Raw genomic sequence first — 22,920 nt, 5'->3', positions numbered from 1 at the left:
CGGCGCTCTGCTGTTTCAGTAGTTCCCATTGCCTTTCATTAGAGCTACTCAAACAGTGTAGCACAACAAGCTATGCTGTTTCTGAGTTAGGTAGACAGCATAGCTTGCTGTGATACACCGTTTCTGTAGCTCTCATGCACGGCAATGAGAGCTACTGAAACAGCGGAGTGCCGGTGTTCTGCCACTTTTCTATACCCAGACAAAAGTCTATACCCGGAAGTGATGTAGCTGCACCGGAAGTCACGTGGACGCATTGGAATCAGCTGGAGGAGGGGGTGTGTGCGCTGCGCAAGCGCATTCGGCTAAAGTATGTTAATCTGGCAGAACGCCCCTGCATTTTCCCAGCCCTCCATTTCTTTACTATCCATCTCTTTCTTTACTATCCATCTCTTTCTTTACCATCCAATTCTTTCTTTACTATCAATGGCGGCATAGAGTCCGTTATAGCAAATGCCGAGCGCAGCGAGGCCGAGCTCGATGCGTGGCGAGCGAAGCGAGCCCGCGAGGGTACAAATTAATGTAGATTACGGGCTCGCGGCGGTCTGCCAGATTACTATACTTTAGCCGAATGCGCTTGCACAGCGCGCACACCCCCTCCTCCAGCTGATTCCAACGCGTCCACGTGACTTCCGGTGCAGCTACATCACTTCCGGGTATAGACTTTTGTCCGGGTATAGAAAAGTGGCAGAACACCGGAGTAGTCTGCTGTCTCCTGGCCGGGAGGTGGTTGGAGCGGTGTCTTGTCTCGGCTTTGTAAAGACGAAATGAGACAACCCCTTTAACTGTAAGCCAGGTCACATGATACTTGTGAGGGCACAGGATGACTCACATGACTGACACCATGTTTAGTCGTATCTAGCTCTCCTACTGATGCAATTTACAGGACTAAAATGGGCTGTAACGTTATTTTTTCTTTAGGGAGAATTAGAAAATTGTTTAACAACCTATTGTCTAAAGAAATAAATGTAATCATTAAAATTGAAATACCTTTTTAACATTATTTTTCAGATTAAACTAGGCATGTTATATGTAGAATCAATAGGCAACATGTATATATTGTTAGACAGAATCTGTAGTGTAAATGATGAGTGATAAATGAGTGAAAATTATAAGTGATAATACAATAGAAAATTAATGGAGATATAGATATTAGATGAGGGGGCTCACACTCGGAAAATTGGATATTTAGGGATTCTCTGCCTTTTTGGATCACCCAGAATCCAATCATAGAAAAAGAATAAGGAAGGAACACCCACTACTGGTGCTGTAAAAGACAGAATCTATTTAAAGTAAAAAAACTCCTCACTCCTCCTTTCTGATCAAATACATACTAGGTACATATATATTAAAAACACAAAATAAAATAAATATATGATAAAAACATGGAAAACGAAATCCCCCCAGAGATAAAAAAGCGGCAAAAGCCCAATCAATGCACAATAAAGCGCTTTCTATATTGGTTGTATGTATCGTGTATGAGAAACGGCAGGAGTTAAATATATGGCCAACTCATATACACTCTGCATATATATCACTATTTAGGTAGGTCAAACGGCAAGATTCTTCTTGCTTAGCACATATATAGTATAGATGCTGTACCACATATACATCCCCTATTGATCCAATGGTATATCAAGATTTACTAGTTTGTTCTGTAGTTATAATATAGATGTCGTCGCTTATCAAGATGTAATAAAAGTCCATATATATACTAATCTTTTTGTATATGTTCATATTCTCAAATCCAACAGTATATATAAGAGGGAATTTAATATCCAATATATCTGTAACGAAATGTGACATCCAGCAGGATCAATATAAATGAAGACACGTTGCACAGTAAGTATTCAGTGCCACAGTAATGCCACAATGTTCATATTCTCAATCCAACAGAATATATATCTGTAACAAAATATGGCATCCAGCAGGATCGATGTAAATGAAGATACGCTGCACAGTAAGTGTTCAGTGCCACATTAACGTTCCAGGCAGTGTTATTCAATATAGTAGTTTCACTTAATATCGCAGTTACCTGCCTTTGAGCATCATTCCTGAGGACAAATAATATTTGCATCATATGAGGCTCTTACCCCCCTCTTGTATGTAGTCTCTTCTTGTCTGGGGCAGCCGCCGCCAGGGAGCCGTATATGCTGCAGCACTCGTTCCTGTATCTCCACGCGCTGTTTGAAGTGGCCACGTGACCAAACCACGTGATCACAAAGGAGATCAGGTGATCAAAGGTCCGTCCTCAAACCTTCGTGCACAGAGGTTGAGTTGAAGATATAAAGCGCTATTCTTTTGGGGTACCTTTTACTTCACTTGGTCCGGACCAGAGAATCTTTGGTTAAATAACACAGGATAGCGCCAGACGCATTTCGGAGCCTCTTGCTCCTTCATCAGTGGATTAAAAAATGTGTCATTTCAAGTTCCCTTTTATAGGGTTTAATGTGGGTCAGATCTAAAACGTGGAATCAGAATCTTCAGAATTAGATATAAGTCCTGAACTGGATTTTGTCATCACATGGAATAATATCCCTTTGTTTGCACGTAGTGCTTCCAGTATCACCTATGTAGATCTACTGATTGTGATATTGTTCTAAAAAAGAGTGATGCGTTTCTGTTGCGTTTTTTATTTTATGTTCATAGGGTTTCTGTTCCTTACATATTCTTGTAAAATAAATCCTTCATTAACATTTTTATCCATAAATAAACATACTACCACTAAAATATATATGCATTAGCATAAAAATACAGATAAATGAAAATAAAAATATAAATGACATATTAAGTCCTTTAATAAGGTCTTGAAAAAAAACTGATGATCCTGAAAAATCTGGTGTGGAGGTGGAATCAACACAGAATGACTACAAGTGGGAAATCAAAGAATTTCTCACATGTAGTACTAGAAATGTCATCTATATGTTACAGTTCACGTGTAACAAACAATATATACGGTAGGAAGAACGAAACGTACTCTAAAAAAGAGAATTTCAGAACATATTGCCAATATACGAAGTGGATATGAGAAACATACAGTATCTAAGCATTTTAAATGCTACCACAATAAAGATCTCAGCACTCTAACTTATACTGCATTAGAATTGATTAGACCACACTGGAGGGGAGGTAATCATATTGCCAACATGTCCCGAGCTGAGTCGAGCAAGATTTTCGAATTCAATACATTATTCCCGGGTGGACTGAATGCAGATCTGGAGGTATTTGGTTTCTTGTGATACTGGGGCCTGGAGTTGACGGAACATCGGGGTTAGGCTGTCTCTTCTTACCAGCACACGATCTCCCCTTGACCTCAGGTCCTTCTATCTACTATTGAGGACCATCCTCCAGACCTGTTTTCCCATAATCATCAGTTTTTTTCAAGACCATATAAGAGTACTTAATATGTTTGTCATTTTTTATCTCATTTTTATTTTCATTTATTTTTATTCTAATGCATATATTTTAGTGGTAGTATGTTTATTTATGGATAAAAATGTTAATGAAGGATTTATTTTACAAGACTATGTAAGGAACAGAAACCCTATGAACATAAAATAAAAAAACGCAATAAAAACGAAACATAAACGCATCACTCTTTTTTAGAACAATATCACAATCAGGACACTAGATCTACATAGGTGATACTGGAAGCACTACGTGCAAACAAAGGGACATTATTCCATGTGATCATAAAATCCAGTTCAGGACTTATATCCAATTCTAAAGATTCTGATTTAGCGTTTTAGGCCTCTTTCCCACTTGCGTTGTCCGGATCCGTCGTGTACTCCATTTGCCGGAAGTGCCCGCCGGATCCGTAACACCGCAAGTGAACTGAAAGCATTTGAAGACTGATCCGTCTTCAAAATGCGTTCAGTGTTACTATGGCACCCAGGACGCTATTAAAGTCCTGGCTGCCATAGTAGTAGTGGGGAGCGGGGGAGCAGTATACTTACCGTCCGTGCGGTTCCCGGGGCGCTCCAGAATGACGTCAGGGCGCCCCATGCGCATGGATGACGTGATCCATGCGATCACGTCATCCATGCGCATGGGGCGCCCTGACGTCACTCTGAAGCGCCCCGGGAGCAGCACGGACGGTTAGTATACTGCTCCCCACTACACTTTACCATGGCAAACAGGACTTTAGCATCCTAAAAGCCATGGTAACCATTCAGAAAAAGCTAAACGTCAGATCCGGTAATGCGCCGAAAACGACGTTTAGCTTAAAGGGCTTCTGTCAGCCCACTAAACCATTTTTTGTTTTTTTGTTTACTAATAATCCCTACACTGCGATCTCTGCATACATAAGTAAAATAATAATTTTCGTTCAGTAGAATTTGATAAAACGCTATTTTTATAATATGTAAATTACCTTGCTACCAGCAAGTAGGGCGGCTACTTGCTGGTAGCAGCCGCATCCTCCGATCCTAATGACGCCCCCTCCGCATTGTGATTGACAGGGCCAGGGAACGGAATCGTTCTCTGCTGGCCCTGCCTGTTTGCATTCAAAATCTGGCGCCTGCGCCGCGGCCGTACCTATCTTCAATCTGCGCATGCGCACTGAGAGGCAGCCACTCGCTCGGCCGCTCCATCCTCAATGCGCCTGCGCCGATGACAGCTACGCCCGGCGCAGGCGCATTGAGGAGCGAGCGGCCGCCTCTCAGTGCGCCTGCGCAGATTGAAGATAGGTACGGCCGCGGCGCAGGCACCAGATATTGAATGCAAACAGGCAGGGCTAGCAGAGAACGATTCCGTTCCCTGGCCCTGTCAATCACAATGCGGAGGGGGCGTCATTAGGATCGGAGGATGCGGCTGCTACCAGCAAGTAGCCGCCCTACTTGCTGGTAGCAAGGTAATTTGCATATTTTAAAAATAGCTTTTTATCAAATTCTACTGAACCAAAATGATTATTTAATGATTATTTAACTTATGTATGCAGAGCTCGCAGTATAGGGATTATTAGTAAACAAAAAAAAAAAAACGGTTTAGTGGGGTGACAGAAGCCCTTTAAGGCCGGATCCGGATTAATGCCTTACAATTAATTCCGGATCCGGCCTTGCGGCAAGTGTTCAGGATTTTTGACTGGAGTATTTTCTCCGGCCAAAAAACGTTCCGGTCCTGAACTGAAGACGGAACTCTATGCCGGAAAAGAACAACGTAAGTGTGAAAGAGCCCTTAGATCTGACCCACATTAAACACTATAAAAGGGAACTGGAAATGACACAGGTTTTTAACCACTGATGAAGGAGCAAGAGGCTCCGAAACGCGTCTGGAGCTATCCTGTGTTATTTTACCAAAGATTCTCTGGTCCGGACCAAGTGAAGTAAAAGGTACCCCAAAAGAATAGCGCTTTATATCTACAACTCAACCTCTGTGCACGAAGGTTTGAGGACGGACCTTTGATCACCTGATCTCCTTTGCGATCACGTGGTTTGGTCACGTGACCGATTCAAACAGCGCACGGAGATACAGGAACGAGTGCTGCAGCATATACGGCTCCCTGGCGGCGGCTGCCCCAGACAAGAAGAGACTACATACAAGAGGGGGGTAAGAGCCTCGTATGAGGCAAATATTATTTGTCCTCAGGAATGATGCTCAAAGGCAGGTAACTGCGATATTAAGTGAAACTACCGTATATTGAATAACACTGCCTGGAACGTTATTGTGGCACTGAACACTTACTGTGCATCGTATCTTCATTTACATCGATCCTGCTGGATGCCATATTTTGTTACAGATATATTGGATATTACATTCGCTCCTATATATTCTGTTGGATTGAGAATATGAACATTGTGACATTACTGTGGCACTGAATACTTACTGTGCAACGTGTCTTCATTTATATTGATCCTGCTGGATGTCACATTTCGTTACAGATACACTCACCTAAAGAATTATTAGGAACACCTGTTCTATTTCTCATTAATGCAATTATCTAGTCAACCAATCACATGGCAGTTGCTTCAATGCATTTAGGGGGGTGGTCCTGGTCAAGACAATCTCCTGAACTCCAAACTGAATGTCAGAATGGTAAAGAAAGGTGATTTAAGCAATTTTGAGCGTGGCATGGTTGTTGGTGCCAGACGGGCCGGTCTGAGTATTTCACAATCTGCTCAGTTACTGGGATTTTCACGCACAACCATTTCTAGGGTTTACAAAGAATGGTGTGAAAAGGGAAAAACATCCAGTATGCGGCAGTCCTGTGGGCAAAAATGCCTTGTGGATGCTAGAGGTCAGAGGAGAATGCCGACTGATTCAAGCTGATAGAAGAGCAACGTTGACTGAAATAACCACTCGTTACAACCGAGGTATGCAGCAAAGCATTTGTGAAGCCACAACACACACAACCTTGAGGCGGATGGGCTACAACAGCAGAAGACCCCACCGGGTACCACTCATCTCCACTACAAATAGGAAAAAGAGGCTACAATTTGCACGAGCTCACCAAAATTGGACTATTGAAGACTGGAAAAATGTTGCCTGGTCTGATGAGTCTCGATTTCTGTTGAGACATTCAAATGGTAGAGTCCGAATTTGGCGTAAACAGAATGAGAACATGTATCCATCCTCTGATGGCTACTTCCAGCAGGATAATGCACCATGTCACAAAGCTCGAATCATTTCAAATTGGTTTCTTGAACATGACAATGAGTTCACTGTACTAAAATGGCCCCCACAGTCACCAAATCTCAACCCAATAGAGCATCTTTGGGATGTGGTGGAACGGGAGCTTCGTGCCCTAGATGTGCATCCCTCAAATCTCCATCAATTGCAAGATGCTATCCTATCAATATGGGCCAACATTTCTAAAGAATGCTATCAGCACCTTGTGGAATCAATGCCACGTAGAATTAAGGCAGTTCTGAAGGCTAAAGGGGGTCCAACACCGTATTAGTATGGTGTTCCTAATAATTCTTTAGATGAGTGTATATTGGATATTAAATTCCCTCTTATATATACTGTTGGATTTGAGAATATGAACATATACAAAAAGATTAGTATATATATGGACTTTTATTACATCTTGATAAGCGACGACATCTATATTATAACTACAGAACAAACTAGTAAATCTTGATATACCATTAGCTCAATAGGGGATGTATATGTGGTACAGCATCTATACTATATACCGTATGTGCTAAGCAAGAAGAATCTTGCCGCTTGACCTACCTAAATAGTGATATATATGCAGAGTGTATATGAGTCGGCCATATATTTAACTCCTGCCGTTTCTCATACACGATACATACAACCAATATAGAAAGCGCTTTATTGTGTATTGATTGGGCTTTTGCCCCTTTTTTGTCTCTGGGGGGGATTTCGTTATCCATGTTTTTATCATATATTTATTTTATTTTGTGTTTTTAATATATATGTACTAGGGCTGAAACGATTACTCGATTGAATCGAGTAATTCGACATCAAAAAAATCATCGATGCTAATTTTTTGCATCGAGAATTCGTTTGTGTCATGTGACCACGGAGCGGGAGTGAAGCGCGCCGGCCCGTACCGTGCTGCACTGGATCCTGACACATCGTCAGGACATAGTGCACATAAGCGCGCACTATGACCCGACACTGTGTGACTTCAGGATCCAGTGCAGTGCGCAGAGAAGAAGAGGAAGGAGCTGTGGAGCGGCGACCCTACAGGAAAGGTATGTATTTTATTTCACTGGCGCTGGGGACATGGCACTGAAGGGGGACAGCCGGCAATGGATGGCATGGAGGGGCAGGTGGGAGTGGGGGACATTGAGGGGCTGATCTGATGGCACTGGGGGTGTGGGAACATGGAGGGACTGATCTGAAGGCACTGGGGGAGTGGGGACATGGAGGGGCTGATCTGATGGCACTGGGGGAGTGGGGACATGGAGGGGCTGATCTGATGGCAGTGGGGGACATTGAGGGTCTGATATGATGGCAGTGGGGGACATGGAGGGGCTGATCTGATGGCACTGGGGGACATGGAGGGGCTTATCTGATGGCACTGGGGGACATGGAGGGGCTGATCTGATGGCACTGGGGGACATGGAGGGGCTGATCTGATGGCACTGGGGTACATGGAGGGGCTGATCTGATGGCACTGGGGGACATGGAGGGGCTGATCTGATGGCACTGGGGGACATGGAGGGGCTGATCTGATGGCACTGGGGGACATGGAGGGGCTGATCTGATGGCACTGGGGTACATGGAGAGGCTGATCTGATGGCACTGGGGGACATGGAGGGGCTGATCTGATGGCACTGGGGGACATGGAGGGGCTGATCTGATGGCACTGGGGGACATGGAGGGGCTGATCTGATGGCACTGGGGTACATGGAGGGGCTGATCTGATGGCACTGGGGGACATGGAGGGGCTGATCTGATGGCATTAGGGGAGTAAGGGCTGATCTGATGGCACTGGGGGACATGGAGGGGCTGATCTGATGGCACTGGGGGACATGGAGGGGCTGATCTGATGGCACTGGGGGAGTAGGGGACATGGAGGGGCTGATCTGATGGCACTGGGGGACGTGGAGGGGCTGATCTGATGGCACTGGGGGACATGGTGGGGCTGATCTGATGGCACTGGGGGAGTAGGACATGAAGGGGCTGATCTGATTGCACTGGGGGACATCGAGAGACTGATCTGATGGCACTGGGGGACATGGAGGGGCTGATCTGATGGCACTGGGGGACATGGAGGGGCTGATCTGATGGCACTGGGGGACATGGAGGGGTTGATCTGATGGCACTGGGGGACATGGAGAAGCTGATCTGATGGCACTGGGGGGAGTGGGAATATGGAGGGGCTGATCTGATGGCACTGGGGGACATGGAGGGGCTGATCTGATGGCACTAGGGGACATGGAGGGGCTGATCTGATGGCACTGGGGGAGTAGAGGACATGGAGGGGCTAATCTGATGGCACTGGGGGACATGGAGAGGCTGATCTGATGGCACTGGGGGACATGGAGGGGCTGATCTGATGGCACTGGGGGAGTGGGGGATATGGCAATGGATGGCATGGAGGGGCTGATGGCACTGGGGGAGTGGAGCTGAAGGCACTGGGGTGGGGGAGAGCTGAAGGCACTGGGGGAACGGAGCTGATGGCCCTGGGTGGGGGGGAGCTGATGGCACTGGCGGGATAGTGGAGCTGATGGCACTGCTGGAACTGATGCCCTTGGGCTGATCGCACAGGGGGGAACGAAGGTTGTTTGAGACTGATGGCAGGGGGTCTAATGAGTTTTTATAAAGGAAAAAATGTCTATTAATGAATTTTTTCTTATTAGATTACTCGATTAATCGTAAAAAAATAATCAATAGAATACTCGATTTTTGAAATAATCGTCTACTGCAGCCCTCATATGTACCTAACGTGTATTTGATCAGAAAGGAGGAGTGAGGAGTGTTTTTACTTTAAATAAATTCTGTCTTTTAGGCCTCATGCACACGGCCGTTGTTTGGGTCCACATCAGAGCCGCCGTTTTGGCGGAACGGATGCGGACCCATTCACTTCAATGGGGCCGCAAAAGATGCGGACAGCCCTCCATGTGCTGTCCGCATCCGTGGCTCCGTTCCATGGCCCCGTTAAAAAAATATAACATGTCCTATTCTTGTCCGCGCTTTGTGGACAAGAATAGGCATATATATTGCCGGCGCCCCTTCCGTTCCGCAAATTGCGGAAGGCAACACGGGCGGCTTCCGTTTTTTGCGGATCCGCGGTTTGCAGACCGCAAAAAAACAGCACGGCCGTGTGCATGAGGCTTTACAGCACCAGTAGTGGGTGTTCCTGCCTTACTCTTATACTTAACTTATTCTTATAATACAATAGGACAATAGGGAAATAAAGTGGGATGATTAATTACAGTGAGTATACAGTATATAAGTGGTGTATAAAGCGTATAGTAAACATTTGTTAAATGGGTATTTATTCCCATCTCTGAGAATACCCATTGCACCTAGTGGCCAGAGGTGGCTGGGGTTACTGTAGCTCCCATTTTCTTCTATAGGAGTTAGGGAAACAATATAGAAATTGCCTATAATTGACAGGGAATAAAAGCAGCAGTATATGGTACCTAGAAGAGGGGCAGCCTCACTGCAATGAAAACATAAGAGTCTGATCATCTTCTACCCCTGTACTTTTTCCATGACCCTAGGTCCAATCCCTCAATCCCTTGTTGCTAACAATGCAGTTTCTATGTAACGGGAAATACTGTACAGGTTCTCACCACCCTAGAGCAAAAGTAATAAAACATCCAGCCTGGGCCCCCTGTCTCCAAGGACCACACAGCCATCGGATTGTCTGACTCCATGATACAGCATGTTATTCTTGTAGGTGTCAGGTCAGTATCAGGAAAAGTATGATCTGGACATATGCTAGAGACAGCCTTTGATGACTAGGACATAGTAACATCATAACATAGTACATAAGGCCGAAAAAAGACATTTGTCCATCCAGTTCGGCCGGTTATCCTGCAAGTTGATCCAGAGGAAGGCAAAAAAACCCTGTGAGGTGGAAGCCAATTTTACCCACTTTAGGGGAATAAAAAATTCCTTCCCGACTCCAATCAGGCAATCAGAATAACTCCCTGGATCAACGACCCCTCTCTAGTAGCTATAGCCTGTAATATTATTACGCTCTAGAAACACATCCAGGCCCCTCTTGAATTCCTTTATTGTACTCACCATCACCACCTCCTCAGGCAGAGTTCCATAGTCTCACTGCTCTTACTGTAAATAATCCTTTTCTATGTTTGTGTACAAACCTTCTTTCCTCCAGACGCAGAGGATGTCCCCTCGTCACAGTCCTGGGGATAAATAGATGATGGGAGAGATCGCTGTACTGACCCCTGATATATTTATACATAGTAATTAGATCTCCCCTCAGTCGTCTTTTTTCTAACGTGAATAACCCTAATTTTGATAATCTTTCAGGGTACTGTAGTTGCCCTATTCCAGTTATTACTTTAGTTGCCCTCCTCTGGACCTTCTCCAGCTCTGCTATGTCTGCCTTGTTCACTGGAGCCCAGAACTGTACACAGTACTCCATGTGTGGTCTGACTAATGATTTGTAAAGTAGTAGGAATATGTTCTCATCACGGGCATCTATGCCCCTTTTGATGCAACCCATTATCTTATTGGCCTTGGCAGCAGCTGCCTGACACTGTTTTTTACAGCTTAGTTTGCTGTTTATTAAAATTCCTAGGTCCTTTTCCATGTCAGTGTTACCGAGTGTTTTACCATTTAGTATGTACGGGTGACTTGCATTATTTCTTCCCATGTGCATAACCTTACATTTGTCAGTGTTAAACCTCATCTGCCACTTATCTGCCCAGGACATTATTAAAATTTCAAGTCATCTAACATCTTTTTTGCCTTCAGTGTACTAGCTTGTCAGTATTTTACCCAAGCAACTATTTTAGTTATCTTTATATTTCTATATAAAAATGAAAGTTACTTATAAAAATTACCGGTATATGTATTAACAATGATTGCTTCTAATTCATGTTTCATCACATGCAACTCATCCCTTATAATGCGTCAATCTTAATTTGCCTCTGTTCTCATAAGAACCGGGACCTATGTTACCTGTTTGAATGGAGCATGTCTGCCCCTCCACTCAGCTCTATAGAACTGCTGGAGATAGCCAAGCACAAAGGCTCGGCTGTCTCCAGTAGCCCCATAGAGCTGAATGAAGCGTCAGTATGAATGTGTTACAGCTACTGGGGCGCACTGCCCGTGTTCTTATGATCATAAGGGGCACCAGATGTCACACCCCTGCTGATCAGACACTTATCCTCTATCTTGTGGATAGGGGATAAATCCTCTTAATGGGATGACCCCTTTAAAGGAGTTATCTAAGACTTAAGTATTGATGACCTATCCTTAGGAAAGACCATCAATATCAGATTGGTGGGGGTGAATGGGAGTAGCGCTAAAGTAACCAGGTACGACCGCTACATAGAAACGTAGCTGTATGTTCTGATACCTTTTTCTTGTACAATGGGTCCTACAAACTGGTGAATGGCAGGGCTGCAATGTGTGGGAACCCCGAAGATTTGATAGCCTAAGAATAGGTCATCAATAATTAAAAGGGTTTTCGAAATACGGGGCTTCCAATACGGTCCATAATAAAGTTGCTATGTACGTGGATGACACCCTATTATTCCTGAAGGACATGTTGACATCCCTGTCGGAAACTATGTCACTTATTAACCGGTTTAGTAAAATGCCGGGTCTAACCATAAATTGGCATAAATCGGCATTGATGTTTCTGGATGGTCAGAGCTCCTCAGTGACTGCTACGGCTAATAATATACCATGTGGAAAGTATTAAATATTTGGGGATCTATATTTCACCTTGTCTGCTGGACTTTGAGGAGTTGAACCTAACGCCACTGCTCACTACATTCCGACAAAAGATCAGGGCATGGTGTAAGTTGTTCTTGTCGGTAGTGGGGAGGGTTAATCTTTTAAAAATGGTCATGAAGCCTCAACTTCCATTAGTCCTTCATTGTGCCCCAGTCTGGCTACCACTGGACAGGTTTCAGAGGATCAACTCTATCTTTAGGGATCTAGTGTGGAGAAGGGTTCAACCTAGGATTAAATTGGAGACATAACAATATGTGAAATCAGCAGGTGGTCTGGCCCTTTCAAACCCGTGGATATAATATCTAGCAGCACAGTGCCAACATTTTAGGCGATGGTTAGATTCAGACACAGGTGACATGACGGGTCAGATACTAAAACAAAAAATGGGCAGGAAAGAACTTTTGTGGGTTCTAGAGGGATCAGGAGTTCCCTTAGTGGACGAACGGAATCCGCTGATGCGGCTTATGAGGAAGATCTGGGAGAAGGTTAAACAACTGAGAGGCATTACAGGCACCACAGAATATGCTCCCATATGGAATAACCACATGCTACCCTTGAAGGGATTCCAAGAATGGAAGAATAATGGAATGCTTAGAATAGGCAATTTGCTAGACAATGGGGTATTTTGAACATTCACTAATCTACAGGAGGTTTACCGCATACCAAAAGGAAGCTTCTACCAATATCTGAAGATAAGACATGCATACAATTCTATGAGTAAAACCGGCAGTTATGTGGTCTCTAGAAACGCTACTCTACACCTAATGGTCTCGGGAGGGGATAAAAAATGAATAATTTCTACAATTTATCAAATGCTGTTAGCAGGGTGGATTTGATTTAAATCAAACTGATTTAAATCACAATTTTAATCACGATTTAAATCACTAAGGCTTGATTTAAATCATATTTTTTTACATAAAGACTAATTCTTGCTGGTATAACTTATAATATGCAGGTAGATGATAATTTTTAGAATAACAACTTTTTACCGTATTTTTCGCCCTATAAGACGCACCTGCCCATAAGACGCACCTAGGTTTTTGAGGAGAAAAATAAGAAAAAAAAATATTTTGAACAAAAAGGTGTGCTTTTGGTGGGTTTTGAACTAATGGTGGTCTGTGGATGACACTGTTATGGGGGATCTGTGGGTGACACTGTTATGGGGGATCTGTGGGTGACACTGTTATGGGGGATCTGTGGGTGACACTGTTATGGGGATCTCTGGATGGCTCTTATTGGGGTCTCTGGATGGCACTGTTATGGGGATCTGTGGATGACACTGTTATGGGGGGATCTGTGGATGACACATATATGTGTCATCCACAGATCCCGTCCATAACAGTGTCCCTGTAGTGTGAATGACCCCCAATACAGGGGGTGGGGGTCGCATCTGGTTTTATAATTCTACTACACGGGCCCCGCTCACTGTATATACCGTAATCTTATCTATAATTGTAGGCATTGTTAATATATACAAATTCTGGGTATCAGCGCCTGTATTACTTACAACAAGCGCTCGGTAGCAGAGAGGAGGGAGGAGGCAGGCCGGGAGGACGGGCGCTGGCAGTGTGAGTCACTACGTCATGCGCCCACGCCGCCTGCTTCATTCATAAAGTGGGCGGCGCAGGCACGTGACGTAGTGACTCACGCTGCCAGCGCCCGTCCTCCCGGCCTGCCTCCTCCCTCCTCTCTGCTACCGAGCGCTTGTTGTAAGTAATACAGGCGCTGATTACCCTGAATTTGTATATATTAACAATGCCTACAATTATAGATAAGATTACGGTATATACAGTGAGCGGGGCCCGTGTAGTAGAATACAGTCACTGCATGGGCCCCGTTGTCATTATAAAACCAGATGCCAGCCCCCAGCCCCTCCTCCCTCTCAGCTGATACACCCGCCGCGCGGCATCGCGGCGCGGCGTATCATTGACAGTTCGGCAAAATGCAGCATTCGCCCCATAAGACGCACTGCTATTGCCACTTTGGGGGGGGGGGGAAGTGTGTCTTATAGGGCGAAAAATACTGTATATTAGTTTGATTAGGTTGATTCTGTATTCATAGGTTTGTAGAAGTTAGGATTAAGGTCTTTTTCTCAACTCTGTTCACGTTATAACATTTTTGCTGTGAAGAAGAAGCATGTGATCTCTGCTGAGTCAAATTCAGTTTTGAGAACTGCAAAAGTAAACCAAGCATCTGTGATAATATCTTGTAGGCAGAGAAATTGCCCAATAATCTTAGAAAAACCTCTAGAAAAGCATGACATTGTGAATGGATTAATGGAATTTATTTACCAAAAAAATTTAACATATACAGCCTTATTCTACATAATTAAAAAACTAATCTTTATTTCATGATGCAATAACCTTTGGATGGTAATATATTTTCCTCAAAAAGCATTTTATATAAAAAAAAAAATCTGATTTAAATAAAAAAAATCTTATTTTTTTTAATCTTATTTTTTAAATCATTGATTTTTAGCCACCCTGGCTGTTAGATACATTTCTGGACCCCCCACTGTCCAGAATGAGAGAATGGGAGAGGGATGTAGGGCAGATATCGAAAGAGCAATGGGAAGACATCTTAGAGGCAGTACCACAAACGTCGAGTGAAAAAGGGAAATTGTCACAGCTGTTCATCATACACAAGGTTCACAAAAAAAACTTGTTTTTACACCGTATCGGTGTCAGAACAGATGCGGAATGTCCGAGATGTCAGATGGAACCGGCAGACCTACTGCACATAATATGGCAATGTCCAAGACTGAATGTGTTTTGGATGGGTGTTTTAGAAATTATCCAGAGTCTTATCAGTACGGGTAACTCGAGACCCTAAAATATGTACTTTAGGATATATGGCTGAGATTTGAGTAGACGAGGCAGGTAGGGTAGCAATAGGGAGGCTATTATATGTAGCCAGGAAACTGATAACATTACACTGAATCCAAACGAGTGGAGGAATTTTGAAATACACTGCGTGCAGAATTATTAGGCAAATGAGTATTTTGACCACATCATCCTCTTTATGCATGTTGTCTTACTCCAAGCTGTATAGGCTCGAAAGCCTACTACCAATTAAGCATATTAGGTGATGTGCATCTCTGTAATGAGAAGGGGTGTGGTCTAATGACATCAACACCCTATATTAGGTGTGCATAATTATTAGGCAACTTCCTTTCCTTTGGCAAAATGGGTCAAAAGAAGGACTTGACAGGCTCAGAAAAGTCAAAAATAGTGAGATATCTTGCAGAGGGATGCAGCACTCTTAAAATTGCAAAGCTTCTGAAGCGTGATCATCGAACAATCAAGCGTTTCATTCAAAATAGTCAACAGGGTCGCAAGAAGCGTGTGGAAAAACCAAGGCGCAAAATAACTGCCCATGAACTGAGAAAAGTCAAGCGTGCAGCTGCCAAGATGCCACTTGCCACCAGTTTGGCCCTATTTCAGAGCTGCAACATCACTGGAGTGCCCAAAAGCACAAGGTGTGCAATACTCAGAGACATGGCCAAGGTAAGAAAGAATGAAAGACGACCACCACTGAACAAGACACACAAGCTGAAACGTCAAGACTGGGCCAAGAAATATCTCAAGACTGATTTTTCTAAGGTTTTATGGACTGATGAAATGAGAGTGAGTCTTGATGGGCCAGATGGATGGGCCCGTGGCTGGATTGGTAAAGGGCAGAGAGCTCCAGTCCGACTCAGACGCCAGCAAGGTGGAGGTGGAGTACTGGTTTGGGCTGGTATCATCAAAGATGAGCTTGTGGGGCCTTTTCGGGTTGAGGGTGGAGTCAAGCTCAACTCCCAGTCCTACTGCCAGTTTCTGGAAGACACCTTCTTCAAGCAGTGGTACAGGAAGAAGTCTGCATCCTTCAAGAAAAACATGATTTTCATGCAGGACAATGCTCCATCACACGCATCCAAGTACTCCACAGCGTGGCTGGCAAGAAAGGGTATAAAAGAAGAAAATCTAATGACATGGCCTCCTTGTTCACCTGATCTGAACCCCATTGAGAACCTGTGGTCCATCATCAAATGTGAGATTTACAAGGAGGGAAAACAGTACACCTCTCTGAACAGTGTCTGGGAGGCTGTGGTTGCTGCTGCACGCAATGTTGATGGTGAACAGATCAAAACACTGACAGAATCCATGGATGGCAGGCTTTTGAGTGTCCTTGCAAAGAAATGTGGCTATATTGGTCACTGATTTGTTTTTGTTTTGTTTTTGAATGTCAGAAATGTATATTTGTGAATGTTGAGATGTTATATTGGTTTCACTGGTAAAAATAAATAATTGAAATGGGTATATATTTGTTTTTTGTTAAGTTGCCTAATAATTATGCACAGTAATAGTCACCTGCACACACAGATATCCCCCTAAAATAGCTAAAACTAAAAACAAACTAAAAACTACTTCCAAAAATATTCAGCATTGATATTAATGAGTTTTTTGGGTTTATTGAGAACATGGTTGTTGTTCAATAATAAAATTAATCCTCAAAAATACAACTTGCCTAATAATTCTGCACTCCCTGTAAGGTTAACCCTATGCTGATGTATGAGAAAGCTGTGTTTTTGAAACAAGGATGTCCTCATAAGTTTGATAAGCTCTGGACTCAATGGATGACTAGTAGTGGCCTTAATATGTAAATACCTACTGGTCCACCTGCTGGAGTGCGTGTGGGGGTGGGAGTTGGGGGGGGGATTTATTTTCAGGCTGGGTGGGAGGGAGGTGTGGGAGGCAGGATATAGAGTACCTGATATACTTATATTTCTACCTTGTCAAATTACTTGAAGAATGTTTCTTTATTTTTACATTGCGATAATAAGATCATAATTTGTATCTGTTAGAACAAAAAGTGTTACTCACAAATAAAGATTATCTGATTAAAAAAATAGGGTTTTCCAAGATTTTAAAACCGATGACCTGTCCTCTTGATAGGTCTTCAGTATCTGATCGATACATTGTACAGCAGCTATGCTTGGTACCACAGCTCATCCCCATTCACTCCAATGGGGTTGAGCTGCTCCTAGGCTACATGACCGATAAATGTGTCGTCACTGGCCTAGGAAAAGCAGAGAGAAGACCACGGCTCTCACAGGAGCTCCGCTGCCTTCTCAAACAGCTGATCGTGGGGAACCCGGGTGTCAGACTCCCACCAATCAGACACTGATAACCTATCAGTATAAAACTCCCCGAAAAGCCCTTTAAGTCCCAGAGAACGACTTTAAAGAACACAACAGTTCAAAAGGGTGATTTACGTATCTACTGTATGTATTCAGGCCCTTTATACCATATCTATGCCACTGCCTCTGGTACTCCCTGTCTCTGTTGACCCCTGCAGATATATAAAAATACTTTACTAATAACAGAGATGACTTCTCTACTCTAATAAGGCAAACTTTACACCTAAAGGGTCACACATCAAAAAAATGTCATCACATATTGACTATTCTGGATGATTTTCAGTAGGAATGAGCAAAGCGAGTTTCGGATCCTAGATCCGAAGCCTCTTCAGTCAAAACTTTGATATAATGCTGTACGGAGATCTGTTTCCATACAGCATTAAAATGTATGGCCTCTGACGAGTAGAAGCAAGTTATTCCCGAAGTCTAGCGAGACTTTGGTGAATAACTTCGGTATTTGATTTATAAACTGAAAAACCATTTTAAAACATGGAACTGAATTCGGCTTCCGAGGTACCAGTCATAACCGAAGCCGAGTTCGGATCCAATTTTAAAAATGAAATACTGAAGTTATTCATCGAAGACTCACGAGACTTCTTGAATAACTCACTTCACCTCATCAGAGGCCATACATTGTAATACTGTACGGAGACGGATCTCTGTACAGCATTAAACCGAAGTTTTTAACAAAGGGACTTCGGATCTAGGATCCGAAGCTCGCTTTGCTTATCTCTAATTTTCAGGATAGAATTTGTTGAGCTTACTCCATGTATACAAGTTCCTGTCCAGAGTCTTTACCTTCCTCTTTGTATGGACTTTTAGCACGGTAGAGAGAATCAATATTCAGAGCATGAGTCAGATCAGAGAGGAGTGAGGGGTGGTGACTCGATTAGAATACCAAGCCTCCACTTAGATATCCCAGTAATGTGGCTAGTCAGGGTTTCTTACATTATGCTAGTAAATGCACTGCTCCTCCGTGGGCTTTGTAAACCAAGTAAATCAAGCTACACTGACCAAAGGGGTTGGGGGTCTACAGAACAAGGCTTGCTTTATCTCTCAACATGCAGTTTGCCCTTCCCAGTAACTCTATGGTCACCATAAAACATACCGGTATATGACAAAAAGGCATATTAAATAATAGTAGGTGGAGAACACAACAAGCATGTTAAAATGCAATCAAAATTATTCAAATATACAAAGGACCTAGTAAGTCAACCTAGTTAGAGTATTAAAAATGCAAATAATGCCAACATCAGTGTTTACTGATATATCTGAATATGTGAGATACTATAATGTGACTGCACCAACCAAACCAAGTAAACAGGCTGTGTGCACCTGCAAAGGTCTCTACTGACCCAAGTGAAACCTGTGTTGGCAGCCTTCCTCCAACTACCTTACAATGAGTGTTTCACCAGGTGCTTCCTCTGGTAGGAAACATTGTCAAAGGCTGAACATCAGATTTGAATGGGTCCAAATAAATTTGTCATATAATCTTTAACTTTTTTAATTATAAAATGGTCCAAAATGCACCTGAATTAGAATCTTTTAGTAAATCTGTAACGAATACCTGCTTACCTCTCTACCTGCTTACTTAGTATCGTAATACATATTAGAGCCATTTGCGCCATGCGCTTTTGTAAAAGTGGACTGAAAAGCGGATGTGAGTTGCTGCTTGGCCAGAAGTTAGACACATTTATAAATTGTGACCTTTTAAAATGTTGCAAACTTTTTGTGTAATCTCACTCCTGTAGGCAGGTGGTGGAAAAATATTTAAGAAGTATCTCAAGACATACAGTATTTAAAGAGGTAACAAATGTATCAACATTTTGATAAAGCTGTTGCAAACAATACAAATCAAGCAAAACTGACTTAAAAAAATACTGAACATCATACATTTCCCCCTCAGTGTTTAACAGTTGAAAGCATTACCTTTGTGTAGACCCCCCAGGATAGCTCAGTTTCGGTGACCATGACCACTATGCCAAACATCCCAAATATGAGAGCGTAGTCACTGAGCCTTTTTCTCTTCTCAAACAGCGCTCTTCGATGACCTAGTTTGTAGCCCACGTTTTGGTTCTTCTTTTGGCCCTTATGACCTCCTTGGCTACCGTCTTCCCCTCCCCGTAGGCTGCGGTGAGATGCTTTGATAGGGTCGTTTTTGCTTACTACCACTTCGATTCCTGGGCTGTGTAGTGTTTGCAGGGGCTGGGTCTCTGGGTCTGTCTCGTGGAGGTTCCTCCTAGAGGAACCTAGGCTGCTGAGGGGTCTTGGGATTCCCCCGTTGTATCTGCAGCTGTTCATGGCTATGTCCGAAAAACGGTTGGACTGTCTGAAGGATGCTTCTGGACCATCATGACTGATGGGCGGTAGGTCAGCGTTCCCCTATGGGACAGATATAAAAAAACATTTGTTACAGACAGATGGTACTTTGAATACTGTGTATTAAGAGCTGGGGGCAATTTGTATAAAATTATCACACAAATTCTGCTATACAAATGCGTATTGAATACATGCTGTGGCATCTGAACATTCAATGTACAGTAACCTAGAATAAACCAAATAGAACTCAAATTAGACTCCATTCAAAAATTTTGAGGAAATGCACTATAAACTACACTTTTACATTTCTAAATACTTTTAATTTCACTAACATTACAATCAGTGAATTTATATTATTAACAAATATACATGAATATAATTTTTCCACCTCGTGATGTGCTTTCTCCCAGCAACACCATTTGGCAACAGAGAGATAGGAATTTACGAGGCTCCATGTGGCAGAAATGTGGTGTGAAATGTCACAAATTTTGTGCAAACGTTTGTGACTTTTTGTCACTTTTCAGACATGATGTGAGCAGGGCTTAGCATTAGTGGTGTGGCCTGCAGCGGCTTGGCAAATTTACTATAACTTAAACCAGAAGGTGGAGTAAATTTATAGCTCCAATCAGTGCCAGTACTGGTTTTCATGACCAATACAACAATTGTTGTTCATGCTTCATATGACAGATTTAATAAAGAGAATGTTCAGTGGCTTAATATTGATTACCTATCCTCCTATGTCATCAATACCAGATCGGCAGGGGTCCAACTCCCAGCACCCCCAGCTGTTTGAAGGGATCACGATGCTGGTAAAATACTGGGTTTAATAACAGAAACCTGATGGATCCATCTGAAGTTGATGGGGTCCCTCTGGCACTATTCATTTTAATCATTTTATGGATCCAGTGTTTCCATTTTGTTTTGCTCCTAAAACGGAGCAGAACAACGGCTTTAGATTCAAATTTGTATAATCTCTGGAGTGACTAATTATTTCAAATACTGGATAGAATTGGATAAAACAAGCAAATTAACTCAAAAAGCAAATCATATGTTCTGAAGGGAAGTTATTATCCTCTTCTTGACCACACCACCTAAACTGAAGGGCTGAAGAACTGGTCACTGTTACGTGGTGAGTTTGATGGCGCTGTGCGGTGCCATTGTCCGACAGCCTGATCCTGTACTGTGATAGGGAACTGAAATAATCCCCTGTAAACAGCAGTCATATTCTTACCCAACGTGGACGCACTGCTTCTGAATTCAGGTGCTTCCTGGGGAACCCCATGATATCAGTAAAGATATCACAAGTATTCCCTGTGCAGAGAGGGCTTCGAAGCACGCAGAGACAGGATCTGCTTCTTCACCGCATATCTTTCTATACAGAAGACTTGTAACAGTGATCTATGGGCTGATACCATTAGATCCGTGATCTGTATCCGTCTTGTATCTTTTTTAACATTTTTACCGGTCTGCGCATGCGCAGACCGGAAGGACGGATCCAGCACTAATACATTCCTATGGGTAAACATGCCGGATCCGGCATTCAGGCAAGTCTTCCGTTTTTTTAGCCGGAGATAAAACCGTACCATGCTACGGTTTTCTCTTTTGCCTGATAAGTCAAAAAGACTGAACTGAAGACATCCTGATGCATCCTGAACGGATTGCTCTCCATTCAGAATGCATGGGGATATGCCTGATCAGTTCTTTTCCAGTATAGAGCCCCTATGACGGAACTCTATGCCGGAAAAGAAAAATGCTAGTGTGAAAGTACCATAATGCAATAAAATATAACTATATATATAGTAAAACGTTAAAATTTAGAGAAAAAAAATGGTTCATCCATGAACGTTGGGTGCTCAGACATTAATAAATTTCTATCAGGCAGAGCATACGTGACACCAAATATATACAAGCCACCATATTTTGCCTATCCCTATATTTTTTTTTCTATGTATCTTTTTCTGTTTCAGACCATTTGTCCCTGAATAAGACCAACCAAATTAATTGATATCCACTCCAATTTAATGTGTCCAGTAAAAAAAAAAAAAAAAAAACATACAAAACATCTTGAGGCAGACTGTGAAATAAACAAACAAACGTTAAACATTAGAATGCAGCAAGGTAAAATGTTGCTCTGGTCATGAAGCTCCCCCCCCCCCCCCCCCCCCCCATGAAAGGTTGTAGAATACTGGGTTTACATTTAAAACTTTGCAATGTTTCCTAAAGGGGTTGTCTCATCTTAGGCACTGATGGCATACCATTACGATATGTCACCTCTGGGACCGCTCCTGTCTCCAAAACGGGGACCCTTAAGTAAAGGTGAGGGCAACCACCCTCTGTTCATCACTATAGGAGTTCTGAAAATAATTTCCGGCAGTCCCATAGCTGTAAATGGAGAGGTGGCCGTGCATGTGCAGTAAGCTCTCCACTCACCGCTTTGGGACTTCTGGTAACAGCCCTCCTTCACTTCAGGGGTCCTGTTCTAGAGATAGGAGCTGGTTCCAGAGGTGGGACCCCCACATATCTGACATTAATGGCATATGCTAGCTATATGCCATTAGTGTCTGAGATGAGTCAACCCCTTTAACTTTTTGCCAAATCACTTAATATTTATATGTTGTCATTTCATTTTAGTTAATTGTGGCTAGAAGAAAGAAAAATGTTAGTTGTGTGAGGATGTGGCAGGTCCTATTTAAAGCAAAGAACCTGCTCTGGTATTTCTTTCACACTGGCATTTTGGCTTTCTGTTTGTGAGATCTGTCATGGGCTCTCACAAGCGGTCCAAAACGGATCAGTTTTGCCCTAATGCATTCTGAATGGAAAAGGATCCGCTCAGAATGCATCAGTTTGCCTCCGATCAGTCTCCATTCCGCTCTGGAGGCGGACACCAAAACGCTGCCTGCAGCGCTTTACTGTCCGCTTGACGAAACTGAGCCAAACTCAATACACACAATAGAAAACTGATCCGTCTCCCATTGACTTTTAATGGAGTTCATGATGGATCCGTCTTGGCTATGTTACAGATAATACAAACAGATCCGTTCATGAGGGATGCATGCAGTTGTGTT

At 43.1% G+C, this 22,920-nt stretch overlaps 1 protein-coding gene across 1 annotated transcript in view; it reads right to left on the bottom strand.

Moving 5' to 3' along the window:
• The window catches only part of KCNN1 (potassium calcium-activated channel subfamily N member 1), a 229,710-nt gene that overhangs the window by 188,949 nt on the left and 17,841 nt on the right, over positions 1-22,920 (bottom strand). Inside the window, exon 2 of the mRNA XM_040417469.1 lies at positions 19,466-19,918. Within this exon, the coding sequence (XP_040273403.1) occupies positions 19,466-19,918 (453 nt within the window). The remainder of the gene's footprint in view (positions 1-19,465; positions 19,919-22,920) is intronic.

Source organism: Bufo bufo, chromosome 2 (genome assembly GCF_905171765.1).
Source record: "Bufo bufo chromosome 2, aBufBuf1.1, whole genome shotgun sequence".
NCBI lineage: Eukaryota > Metazoa > Chordata > Amphibia > Anura > Bufonidae > Bufo > Bufo bufo.
Note: the sequence above shows the minus strand (reverse complement) of the source record. Positions and strands in the feature narration are given on the sequence as shown.